General features: G+C 30.7%; 3 protein-coding genes across 11 annotated transcripts in view; all 3 read left to right on the forward strand.

Moving 5' to 3' along the window:
• The window catches only part of LOC115883646 (cuticle protein 21-like), a 31,137-nt gene extending 30,957 nt beyond the window's left edge, over positions 1-180 (forward strand). The window contains exon 3 of the mRNA XM_030902035.1: positions 3-180. Within this exon, the coding sequence (XP_030757895.1) occupies positions 3-76 (74 nt within the window). The 3' untranslated portion in view covers positions 77-180. The remainder of the gene's footprint in view (positions 1-2) is intronic.
• Positions 1-12,143, forward strand: part of LOC115883641 (disks large 1 tumor suppressor protein) — a 1,010,644-nt gene that overhangs the window by 717,968 nt on the left and 280,533 nt on the right. The gene's annotated exons all lie outside the window — the stretch shown is intronic.
• On the forward strand, positions 4,156-8,979 carry LOC115883650 (larval cuticle protein A2B-like). Its single transcript, XM_030902038.1, has 2 exons — positions 4,156-4,199; positions 8,285-8,979. Exons 1-2 carry the CDS (start codon positions 4,188-4,190, stop codon positions 8,699-8,701), a joined length of 429 nt encoding a protein of 142 aa, XP_030757898.1. The 5' UTR covers positions 4,156-4,187; the 3' UTR covers positions 8,702-8,979.

Raw genomic sequence — 12,143 nt, forward strand, 5'->3', positions numbered from 1 at the left:
AGTTCCTGTAGCGTATTCGTCGCCGCTGGCTCCTTATGCAAGGATAGCGGCTCCCTTGAATTATGCCGTTGTTTAGCTTGAAGACGACTGACTGAGTTGAATAATGTTTGTAAATAGAAAATTTTATGTATATATGTATCTTCATTCTTTTACTGTTAATATGAATAATAAAATAGTACACAGAAATAAATATTTGTTTTCTTCGATTGATACTTACTACTACCTAACCCTACATAGATTTATTGTTATTAGAACTACTTTAATAAAAGAAATTTTAACATATTTTTTGCAAAAAAGCAATAATCTGAAAATTTACTAAACATTGTTATTTCAAAAAATATAAAAGATACAGAGTGATACATTTTACAAAAATAAATATGTAAAAATGATTAAAATGATAAACTAAACAATGAAAACTAAAAAAAATATCTAACAAAGGGAATATGAAACAATGTATAATTTTGAAAGTGTAACACAAACCCCCTTCTTCCCACAGAAATGCGTGGTATGGGCAGTACTATTTACTTTAATTTCAATCTACTTATATAATGTTGCCCTCCTCTAGCAGAATGCTCCCAAGCACTTTATCGCAGTTTTGACTCCCCTTTAACTTCTTTGTGGATAATACAGAATCTTAATTTTAATGACCAAGAGGACCTACTATATCTATAACTGCCAATATATTGCCAATATATCTAATAATTATTATACCTTATTGTTCATGAATTATCGCTAGTCAAATTTCATTAATTACGACAATGACACACTGACCGATCATCAAAAGTCTAACCCCCCCCCCTAAATTTAGTTAGCTAGAGCTTTAGTTAGTGTTTAGCCTATAAAGGAAAAAAAATAAAAAATTCCGAAATTTCTTTATTAATTTAATGATTATTAAGTCAAGTCTCTAACAGCTATCGGTAACTGACTATCTATCTGCTTTAGTCTCAACTTTTTGGTGATTCTCCGTTTTTTTTTGACTGCTTTGAATTGTTTTGATTTTAAAATTGATCATCTCAAGTTAAATTTTCAGTCAACTGCTGTATGGATTGGCTTACGATAATCGCAACGTTGATCCATAACATTGAGAGTAATATAATAATCGTAATATACCGGGTGCGTCTCAAAAGTGGCTCACCCCTATAACTTTTGTATTTTTTCAGTTAAAAAAACGAGATTTGGTATGTTAGTATATCACATAAATTAGGATTGGTTAACGTATTCAATATTGTTTTCGGTCATTTCCTGTTTCACCGGAAATGACTACATCTTTTGATTTTTAAATGACACCCTCGGTATTTTTTTTACTTTATTCGAAAGAAAATGACACTCTGAATAGAATGTCATATCATATGTCAACTTTTGCACATATAAATAATAATTTTTTGTAATAATATAATAATATAATTTCAGTTAGCGTCTCCCGAGACGTCTCCTTTTTGCTGCCAGGGCTAATCTGGACGGGGCCTACTTTGTTTACGCGGAATCCGAACCGCGGTCCTCGGCCATATCATGGTCAATAGCCTATCGACTTGGCAAGTGTCTAAATCGACTCTTACTCACGAGATATCCGATCTCATCCGGCCTCGAACCGGCGTGAATGAGCAGTGTGTGTCCATAGATTTTACACTTTTGCCTTTTTTATACAACAGCACGATACAGAGTTGCGAACCGGTCACCCGTCCATCCACTGGTATCGCCTTACGTCGCTTAACTTCGGTGTTCTAATGGGAACCGATGTTTCGACGTAGCTAGGCCGTTGCCCATTTCCACATATATGGTGTATTTGAAATTATAACTTGCGGTTCGTAACGAAAATTTGACTCGAAATACCAAGTATGTGTGGTATCAAATTATTCGTAAAAAAATGCTTTTTATGTGGCTTATTAGCAAATATGCTAATAAGCCACCCTCGTTCTATTTGAAAAAATTGAGATATAATTAAAAATACGATTTGAGCATTTTCTACCCGGCCAGGACAAGACACTAAAACATTAGACGATCAAATCATGATAAGTCATTCTATTCAGAATGTCATTTTCTATCGAATAAAGTAAAACAATACCGAGGGCGCCATTTACAAATCAAAAGTTGAAGTAATTTCCGGTGAAACCGGAAGTGACTAAAAACAATTGAGTACGTCAATCAATTATAATTTATGTCATGTACTAACATACCAAATCTCGTTTTTTTTATCTGAAGAAATATTAAAGTTATAGGGGTGAGCCACTTTTGAGACGCACCCGGTATATAGTTTTCTATTACAGTTGAGTGTTGGAACCTTTGGTGTTACACAGCAAAATAAAAACACTAAATCACCACAATACACCAAAACACTTTTACTTTTACACTGGACGCGCATTTCGCTAACCATGTTAGCATCATCAGCAGATGATTATAAACTTTTGAGTTTATGATTATAAACTTTTGAGTTTATAATAATCTGCTGATGATGCTAACATGGTTAGCGAAATGCGCGTCCAGTGTAAAAATAAAAGTGTTTTGGTGTATTGTGGTGATTTAGTGTTTTTATTTTGTAGTTTTCTATTTCTAATTTCGAATGCTTTTATTAGTTTGATGTTTGGAAGGCTTAGGCCGGCCGCCATTTGAACGCGTTTTCGTACGAATTTGATTCGTGCGAGCACGTACGAACACGCACGAATGATCCCGACCTCGTACCTAAACGCACGCGTAGTTCCGACATCCGAAAACAATCCGAACCTGTTGGGATTTTTAAACGTTTTCGTGCTTTGAACCGTTGAAAAAAAATCCATTAGGGCAATTTTCGTTTCGTTGTTTTGCTTTCGATCAATTTTTCTTCGGCCATTTATTCTCGGACAATCTTTTGCATACCCGATACAGCTATGTGCAGAGTCTAGCTCATTCTAACAATGGTTTTTGGCAAAAAAACAGACTCAAAATCACACTGTAAAAGAGAGCTGCTGCCATAATAGAAGTTTTATTTTGTCCCAAGCAACCATCAGAAAATAATTAGGTAGAATGGTGTGATTTTCTCTCGCATGCATTTTCATAACTTAAAACAAAAGGACCTATCTAAAATTCCATCTTTCTTGTAGTATAACAATTGGTATAACAATTGATATAACAAAGAGCCCTATCTCAACATACGTCTCTTCATCATAACGAAGAATTGTAGTATTTGAGATGGGGCAAATTTTTAAACGAATATAAAATGAAAAAGGTACAATATTGAGATGCGCAAATTCGCTATGTTAAAATATGACCCATTGGGCATGTCATGACGTTGATATCTCAAAATCGCCAAAAATCGAGATACGCCTTTTCGTCATAAAGCCGACGGTATAACATGGTGAGGATTATAATTGCTCGGTACACTGCAAGTTTCGTTTTTGTAATCAAGTCATGATTGTAGAAAACCCTGTCTTTTAATTTCCAGAATGCTCTTGAGGCGCTGCTAATCCTGTGCTGAATTTCAGAGTCGATATTGGCCTTTTCCGAAATCAAACTGCCGAAGACAAAAAAAATTAAGGGTTGTTGCAAAGCAATTTCATTTCAACTAATTTTTGGTTGGAAAAAGTTGCACCCAGAATTAAAAGACGCATTAATGCGTAACGATATTTATACTCGATTTAAACTAGAAACTACTCTTCTTTATCTGATTCTCTGTGTTCCGTATACATTTCATATTTTTTATAAATATTAATAAACTTTACAGAATTTTCTTCTGGCCACCTACTTGCCGCTATTTTAAAAACACCACTTGAATGGCAAAAGTTAAACCGTTTTCAACTGAGACATGAATCAACTCATTGGGTCAATTGACATGATTTGTCGAGTTTAGACAGTCATATTGCATTCATGCAAATTTAATTCAAGTGATTTGATCACCGCCTTTAAGCCTACAGACGATCCATGTTTACTAATTTTATTATTCCGATTTTTTATATAATTATCAGGTTATATTAGGTGAAACTATTTATTGTCTCTCCATGATTCTATATCGAGGAAGCCATTAGCACACCCTTCATTATTAAAATGTAATCGATACTATCGAACGATTTTGGTGGTATTACACATAACGAACTTCATTAGTATTCCCGCGTTGTACACTATTACAAAAGCTGAGATATATGTTGTATATATAAACCAACACGATATCTAATCTTAGCAATCAGTCTGTACACTGCGCCGAATACTAGTTAATCAAAATGGTTGTTAAGGTGCGTATTTTGATAATTATTTATATACAGTATGTCCCCGGATTGTCTTTACAAGAGGAAAAACTTTTTTATTATTGACATTTTGAGAAAGATGCATTCTTGATAACAATTTTTGCTTGTTCTAAAATGGTTAATCCGGATTATACTTTTTGTTAAAAAAAAACATGGAAATATTGTTGAATTCTAAATCCTAAAAATCAAAAGGCGTTCCTATGGTAATATAATTTAGATTTTACTCTTTGCTAGATGGTTATTATTAATTTTGAATAACGTCATATTTTTTGCTGTTGTTAAAGTATCACATTTTCCAATAACTATTATCACCCTTTCCGTAGCATTGAACTAAATAAATTTTGTGGTTCTTTAACATTTTAAAAAATTTCTTCACTTGTCATGTTTTTTTTTATTTTCTATAAAACGGTATGGAAATTTAGGAAAGTATAAACGGAATTAACCATTTTAGAACAAGCAAAAATTTTCATAAAGAATGCCTCGATCTCAAATATCAATACTAAATAAGTTGTTCCTCTTGTAAAGACAATCCGGGGACATACTGTAGGTTGTGGTATCAATAGAAAATATTATAAAATCTACACTTGGAAGTAAAATATAGTTTGGTTAGTTTTGAGTAAATCAAATTATAATGATATTCTTTGATCAAAAAACTTAATCATAATCTTATCATATTTAATACAATTTTTTTAATATCTATATAAACATTTTTTATACGTCTCTACATACACTTTTTAATTAATTTTAACCTGAAAGGTTATAAATAATTGACATTTAGTTATTAAAAATATTTTACTATATGCATAAAACAAACAGGATTAGCTATACTCGCTTTACAGCAGAGATTTAACTGTATTTTAGTTTATGTTAAAAATTGAGAAGATATAAAAAATTCAAAATATACTGGACGTTGACATTATGAACTATTTGTCCTCGAATTATAAAGTTGATTTTTTAGAGAGTTTTATCCTTTTTATACAGCTTTTTTGACAGAGGGAAATTTAAATTGTTTGTAAAATTGAATAACTCTGTATTTTTGGATTACTGTGTACTGATTCAGTTTAAACTTTAAAGGCATTAAATATCTCAATTATCTATAAATTGTCATTTTTAATTTATAAAGCATATGTATTGGTATCAAACAGTCTGTGTATGCTAATCATGGTAAGGATTTTCTCAAAACGAATCAGTTATAACAGAATTTATTATTTCTTTCTTTTTATTATTTTTTAAATGACTTATTACTCATGACTGATATATGGTTGCAAATACATTTTATATTTTTTTTTAATTTATCTCAATTTTTTAAATAATTATTATACATAGGTTTAAATTTAAAAGAACAAAGTGCAATAATAAAAAAATAACAACTGAGCAATTTTACAACAAACGGAAATATATTTTTTATTACTCATGCGGGGAAAGTAGTATCTTTTCGCTTTCTTTTGGAGTCGAAAAGACGCTAATTGCGCATTTCACAATTATCACACGAGTTTTGAGCAAATTTAATGTCGATTTAAGTGCGACAAGTAAACTTCTCGCACCCAAATTTTCATTGGCACACGCAAATTGACAAGCAAAAAACACAGTCTCGAAGTGTCAATATTAAAGAAGTGAGGTTGACATGTAAATAAATTATTTTGTACTCGCGTTTTAATCACAAAACATCCCCCTTTAGAACTTCGTCTGTCATGTTAAGAAATGAAAGTAAATAATAAAGCGCCTCTCGTGTTTGTTCGCACTCAAAAAATGTCAATTAATGCCTGTATATATTTTTAATATATTTTTTAAATTTACATTTATTTAATTGTAAAGTAATATATTACATTTAAATGGAATATATTACATAACAATTATGTCAATTACATGATTACAAGCTTGTTTTCTAACATTTTTTAAATAAAACGAATTATAAAATTTCAATAAATGTATATTTGTCGTAGGTATGAAAAAAGTAAAATATAAAATGGACAAACGCTTACTTACATTGCAATAAAACTTCCACTTTTAGTTTTGCAATCCAAACGCAATATTTCTGTTTCACAAATAAAAATATCCGACAACACTAAAATCACTGAAACTTCCGCGGCTGACATCGAAAACTGAAAAATATAACGGCACTTTTTGTTTTGGAGCTGCATGTCAACATTACGATGTACTATGTGTTTGTTGTTGAAATAATATAAAATATATATATATCTTGTAAATTTTAATATTTTAACATGATTTTAACTACTTTTGACAATAACTAACTTTTTGTTATCAAGATGACATTTTAGACGGCAACTGACATATATGTCATAATATTTGAATCTTAAATATATATGTAATATAATTCAAATTATTATAATGCAACTTTAAACTAAGAAAACATTTATACGTTCACAAAATACAACAAAGTCTAATAATATAGTTTGAAAACAATGAATATTGAATTAAAATTGAAAAAGCTAAGCGCGACCCCTTGTGTCAAAATTAGATGATTAAATTTTCGCAATTTTTACACCATTTGATGACCGGTGGCGCCTCTTGTGTTTGTTCGGGCGGTTGGGCTTTTACTCCCGCTTATGGCCATTAAAGAAAAAGTTCTAAAGGGGGATGTTTTGTGAAATCATATTCAAATGTATGTTCAAATGTGTCAAATGAATCGTCAAACAGAACTGTCAAGGATCCCCACCCTAGAGTCGTTTTTCCGCCCACAAAGCATGTATACATAAGAATTGCATTATTGGCATTATGTTTTGTGGTTTTAATAAGCTAAAATAAAATTTAAAAGAAAGAAAACATGAGTAATAATCCCGACTGGATTCCGGAAACTGATGAAAGTGATAATGATGAATCTATATCGCCAGAAATTCTTGAAACACCAAATGATGAGTCTATACCGCCTGAAATTCTTAAAGGAGCAAAGGATATAATTAATAATCTGACTATCAACCATCAACAAGATCTAAAAATGTTAAAATCACGTTCTTAAATTGTTCAAACTTAACAATGTATTTAAATGGCAGTAAAACTACTTAAATTGATTACTTATTTCTGTTTAATCGTTCACAATTTTTATTAATTTGTTGTGTTTCATTGTTAAAAATAAATGTATTTAATATGTTTTAACTTTTTCATTATTTTTTTTTGACTAAAATTACTACTCTAATTATCCCTGCATACGTAATAAAAAATAGTATGTGCAACTCAACTTCGCTCTCGTGGGCAATCGACAACTTTGTTTGTTTTTTAGTTGCAGAATATACTATTTTTCATTATTTTATGATATCCAATCGGTTATTTTGACAGATTGAATATATCGATTTTCCTTAACCTAAAATTCAACTTTCAATATACTGAATTCGTAATTTTATCAATGCTTATTCAAGATCATGTTTTTATCAATTTTACATGTGTTTTATTTTTTATCTCGAAAATTATTTCAAATAGTGTAATAGAAATATTATGAGAATTTTTATTAGAAACATATTTTCTCTTTACCGTTTTTCAAATAAGTTCAAAATAATGGAGATATTTTACATTGAAATATTAAAAAAAAATTTTTTAGCTTATATTTTAGGAACAACTGGATCTTTTCTGGATTTTCTTTCTTGTAAATTTAATCTACTACCTACGTTGCCATACTATGAAGATATTATGTTTTTTAGCTAAAAATTTAAAACATTACCAAAAAAATTTTCAAAAAATTTCAAATTTTCAAAAAAAAATTTCACGAGAAAAAAACTCACAGACGAGTTTTCTGGGGTCGAAATATATTGCTCCTGCCTAAAAATATTTGCACTTATTTAAGACTTATTTTCAAAAAAATAATAATTTCCAAAAATGATAATAATATACCGGGTGTTCTATTTCAAATAAATAAGATCCTACAACTTCAAATAAAGTGGAAACATTGTAACGCTGTAAATTATTTAGATATAAAAGGCAGGTACCTTTATCATCGGTTCTCCATAAAGTCACATTTATTCGTGTAATTTTTTAGTCACTTTATTCGATGTTATCAATTACATATATCGAAATTTTGCAGTTTTGTATACTTAAATCATTTTTTTATTTTATTTTTTTAGTTCATTACACTTCTTTGTCTCATATCGGTAGCTCGGGGGGGTATTATACCAGCCCCAGCTCTCCTCTCAGCTCCCCAAGTCCTACTCAGAGCCTCAGACGCCTCCTACGATCCAAACCCCCAATACTCTTTCGCTTACGACGTTCAGGACGCTTTGACAGGTGACAGCAAGAGTCAGATCGAAAGCCGAAACGGCGACATCGTCCAAGGCCAGTACAGCGTTGCCGATCCTGACGGCACCAGAAGAATCGTGGACTATGTGGCAGATCCAGTCAATGGGTTCAATGCTGTGGTCAGGAAAGCACCGCTGGCTTTGGCGGCTCCTGTTATAGGTAGAGCCGTACCAGCTCCGTCTTTTGTAGCGCCGGGACCTGGATTTGTAGCGCCTGGTGCTCCTTTCAATTACGCTGTAGTATAGTTTGTTTTTTAATTCGTGTTTCAAAGGAGTATTGTTGGTACTTAAGATAATACTTTACTACATGATCTGTGATACGTGTTGGTGCTAATGGCAGAGGTTGGACACAACAGAGATTTGAAGAGCAAGTGAATCAGTAATGTACAAAGACGAGTTCGAATAACAATTCAATGACATTATATCGTTCATATTTTAATTAATTCATAATTATATACCGGGTGCGTCTCAAAAGTGGCTCACCCCTATAACTTTTTTATTTTTTTAGATAAAAAAAACGAGAAAACGAGAGAAACGTTTTGGTATGTTAGTTTGGTATATGACATAAATTAGGATTGATTCACGTATTCAGCCGTTTTCGGTCACTTCCTGTTTCACCGGAAACGACTACAACTTTTGAATTTTAAATGGCACCCTCGGTATTTTTTTACTTTATTTAATAGAAAATAACACTTTAAATAGAATGACATATCATATGTCAACATTTGACGTTTTCGCATATGGTTTATTTGAACTTATAACTTGCGGTTCGTAACGAAAATTTGACTCAAAATAAGTGTGTGGTATCAAATTATTCGTAAAAAATGCTTTTTACAAATATGCTAATGAGCCACCCTCGTTCCATTTGAAAAAAAATTGAGATATGATTAAAAATACGATTTGGACATTTTTTAATCGGCCAGGACAAGACACTAAAAACATTAGACGATCAAATCTATTTTCCCAAGGCTCTTTGATAAAGAATTAGTGTTTTTAACATAGCCATGGCACTTTAGATTGAAATTTGTAATACGATTTTTTATTAAGCGAGAATGACAAAAGTTGACATATGATATGTCATTCTATTCAGAATGTCATTTTCTATCGAATAAAGTAAAAAAATACCGGGGTGCTATTTAAAAATCAAAAGTTGTAGTAATTTCCGGTGAAACAGGAAGTGACCAAGAACAATTGAATACGTCAATCAATCCTAATTTATGTCATATACTAACATACCAGATCTCGTTTTTTTATCTGAAAAAATAAAAAAATTATAGGGGTGAGCAACTTTTGAGAGGCACCCGGTATATTGTTGGAATTCCTGATATTAACAGATACAGATTATTTTGAGTTACTAAAACTGTAATATTAATGAAAAAAATAGTTCTAAGTAGTTATATTTTGATTGAGATTTATTTATATTTTCTATTTTAGTTTTAACTCACAATGAACTGTCATTGTCATTATCATGAACTCTGCTAACAGACATAACAAAGCACGAGGTAAATTGATATTTCTGTACACAGTATATGTGACATAAGTTTCATTCGATTATACGGCATTAATATATTAATTAGACTAAGTGCTAGTTAGGCTAAGATGTAATTGCTTACGGCAACGTCCTATTCCGCATTAACTGAAGATGAATTTTGACATTTATAGTGTTAAAATTTTACATTATGCATATTGCAATTAGTAATAATCCTGTAATTTAAATGAATTTTTATGTTTTAAAAAACAACTAGAATCTCGTATTAAAACTATAAAGAAAGAATACAGGATATAATATAAGAGTATGATAAAGAAATATTGATCTTTCTTTGAAAATGTATCTTTAATGTGTTCAACTGACTAATTAACATTCACAACAAATCAAGTTCATAGTTTATTTTATATATTAAATATATATTTTATAGCTTTTAGTATATTAAGTAATATTTTTTTAATTAATTTATAATGAATTATAGTATTTATAAGAAAAATATATGTGTTTTATTTCAATAATTGAAGAACTTAATGTATATTTTACTAATTTGACTTGGTATAGGCAACGCAAAAAAAAGTGATAGATATATTCAGTCTAAGAATCATCATAATCAAAGAAGAAAACATTCGACCAATGTGTACTCTGCGTATAACAGATAACAGTGTGTCGCTAATAGATTTTATAATAATTAATAACGATAATAATTTATTTATTTCGGGCGTTAAAACTGAGCCCGAATGTGTCAGATCATTTGGCGGTTTTTTGTAAATTAGATCTCAAAACGCATCAAGACAAAACTAAATCTGTTAGTAGACGTAATCTGGGTGATATCGATAGGGAACATCCGAATGAATTATTGCAAGTAACACCTTTCATAAACATTACGTACATGGATAATATTGACTCGAAGGTAACTTATCTTAATACATTATTGCTAAATTTATTCGATATATTAGCTCCTGTTAAGGATGTCAAAATTAATAATAGAAGACCACCTTGGTTCACTAATAATATAAAGCACATGATTGAATTCAAAATTTCAAAATCAAATTTCTCATGTCAAAAGACTTACAGACACCAATTTTCATCTAAATATTGACGTTACTTCAGAAATTGTTTGGAAAAAATCCAAATAATTTATACGAACTTGTAAATTTATTATATCTGCAGAATATGCTGCGGAAGTTTCAGCAATACAGTTCGGACAACCCTGTGTAACGCACTAGGAATTATTATAAACCAACAGATAGTTTCGATTCTATAAAATCGATTAAATTAGCTAATTATCGGCTTTTGAATGCATTAAACCATAATATATTCGGCATATTGAACGTAAATTTCTTGTTAAATAAATTCAAGATTAACAAAATATAAAAAAATGTTACTAGAGCTCATATCTTCGTTTTTCTATGCATTAATAATGAATATTCGCGAATTTTTTTCGGTTTGCTTAAGGCGCGATTCTCACTATAACCACAGAATATCTAGCTACGCAACAGAAGCCTTGTTACACGTATAAAATCGTAGGTATCAAAAGGAGACAGACTTTTAAAGCCTTTGTATATTATTAATTTTAAAGGTAATTAAAGTTATTTTCTTAGTTAACATAATAAAGTAATGTATTACATATATTAAAAATGTATTTTGTGAGCATATGTTTTCTAATAATATACTTAAACTTAAAACTATTTTAAAAGCCAAACGAATAATTAATGTAAGTGTATCTGACAAGAAACGAAGAATAGAAAGAAATTATTATATGTATACACCAGAAAAAGTGTATGCATGCCAATTGAAGTCTTTTTGAATCTGGCAACTGTGCACATTTAGCCGAGCTTCAAGGCCGTCGACGTATCGTCGATCTAAAACCGAAAGATGAAAATTTCCTATTATATTCTGATTATGATATTGTCACAGCTTACAGAATAATAAACTTACAGTTTTTACTTAAGCTGTGATATTGTCGCGCCATCTAGTATTTTATTTGTGCAATTTTTGCTCTTTCATTTCGAGTATTTTTCTGTTGCGTAGCTAGATATTCTGTGCTATAACCTATAACGTACCGTCACCATCACGTCGAGCCGCCTACATAAAACATGAAGTAAATGGGAGATTGGACGTCGTTTAAAATTATATTCAATCACAACAATTAATACTTTAGCATGTGTTTGGAACATCCGCAGCAGAGTAAGTTAATTAGTT

The sequence above is a fragment of the Sitophilus oryzae genome, unplaced genomic scaffold, assembly GCF_002938485.1.
Source record: "Sitophilus oryzae breed Bouriz unplaced genomic scaffold, Soryzae_2.0 scaffold_1974_pilon_pilon, whole genome shotgun sequence".
Classification (NCBI taxonomy): domain Eukaryota; kingdom Metazoa; phylum Arthropoda; class Insecta; order Coleoptera; family Curculionidae; genus Sitophilus; species Sitophilus oryzae.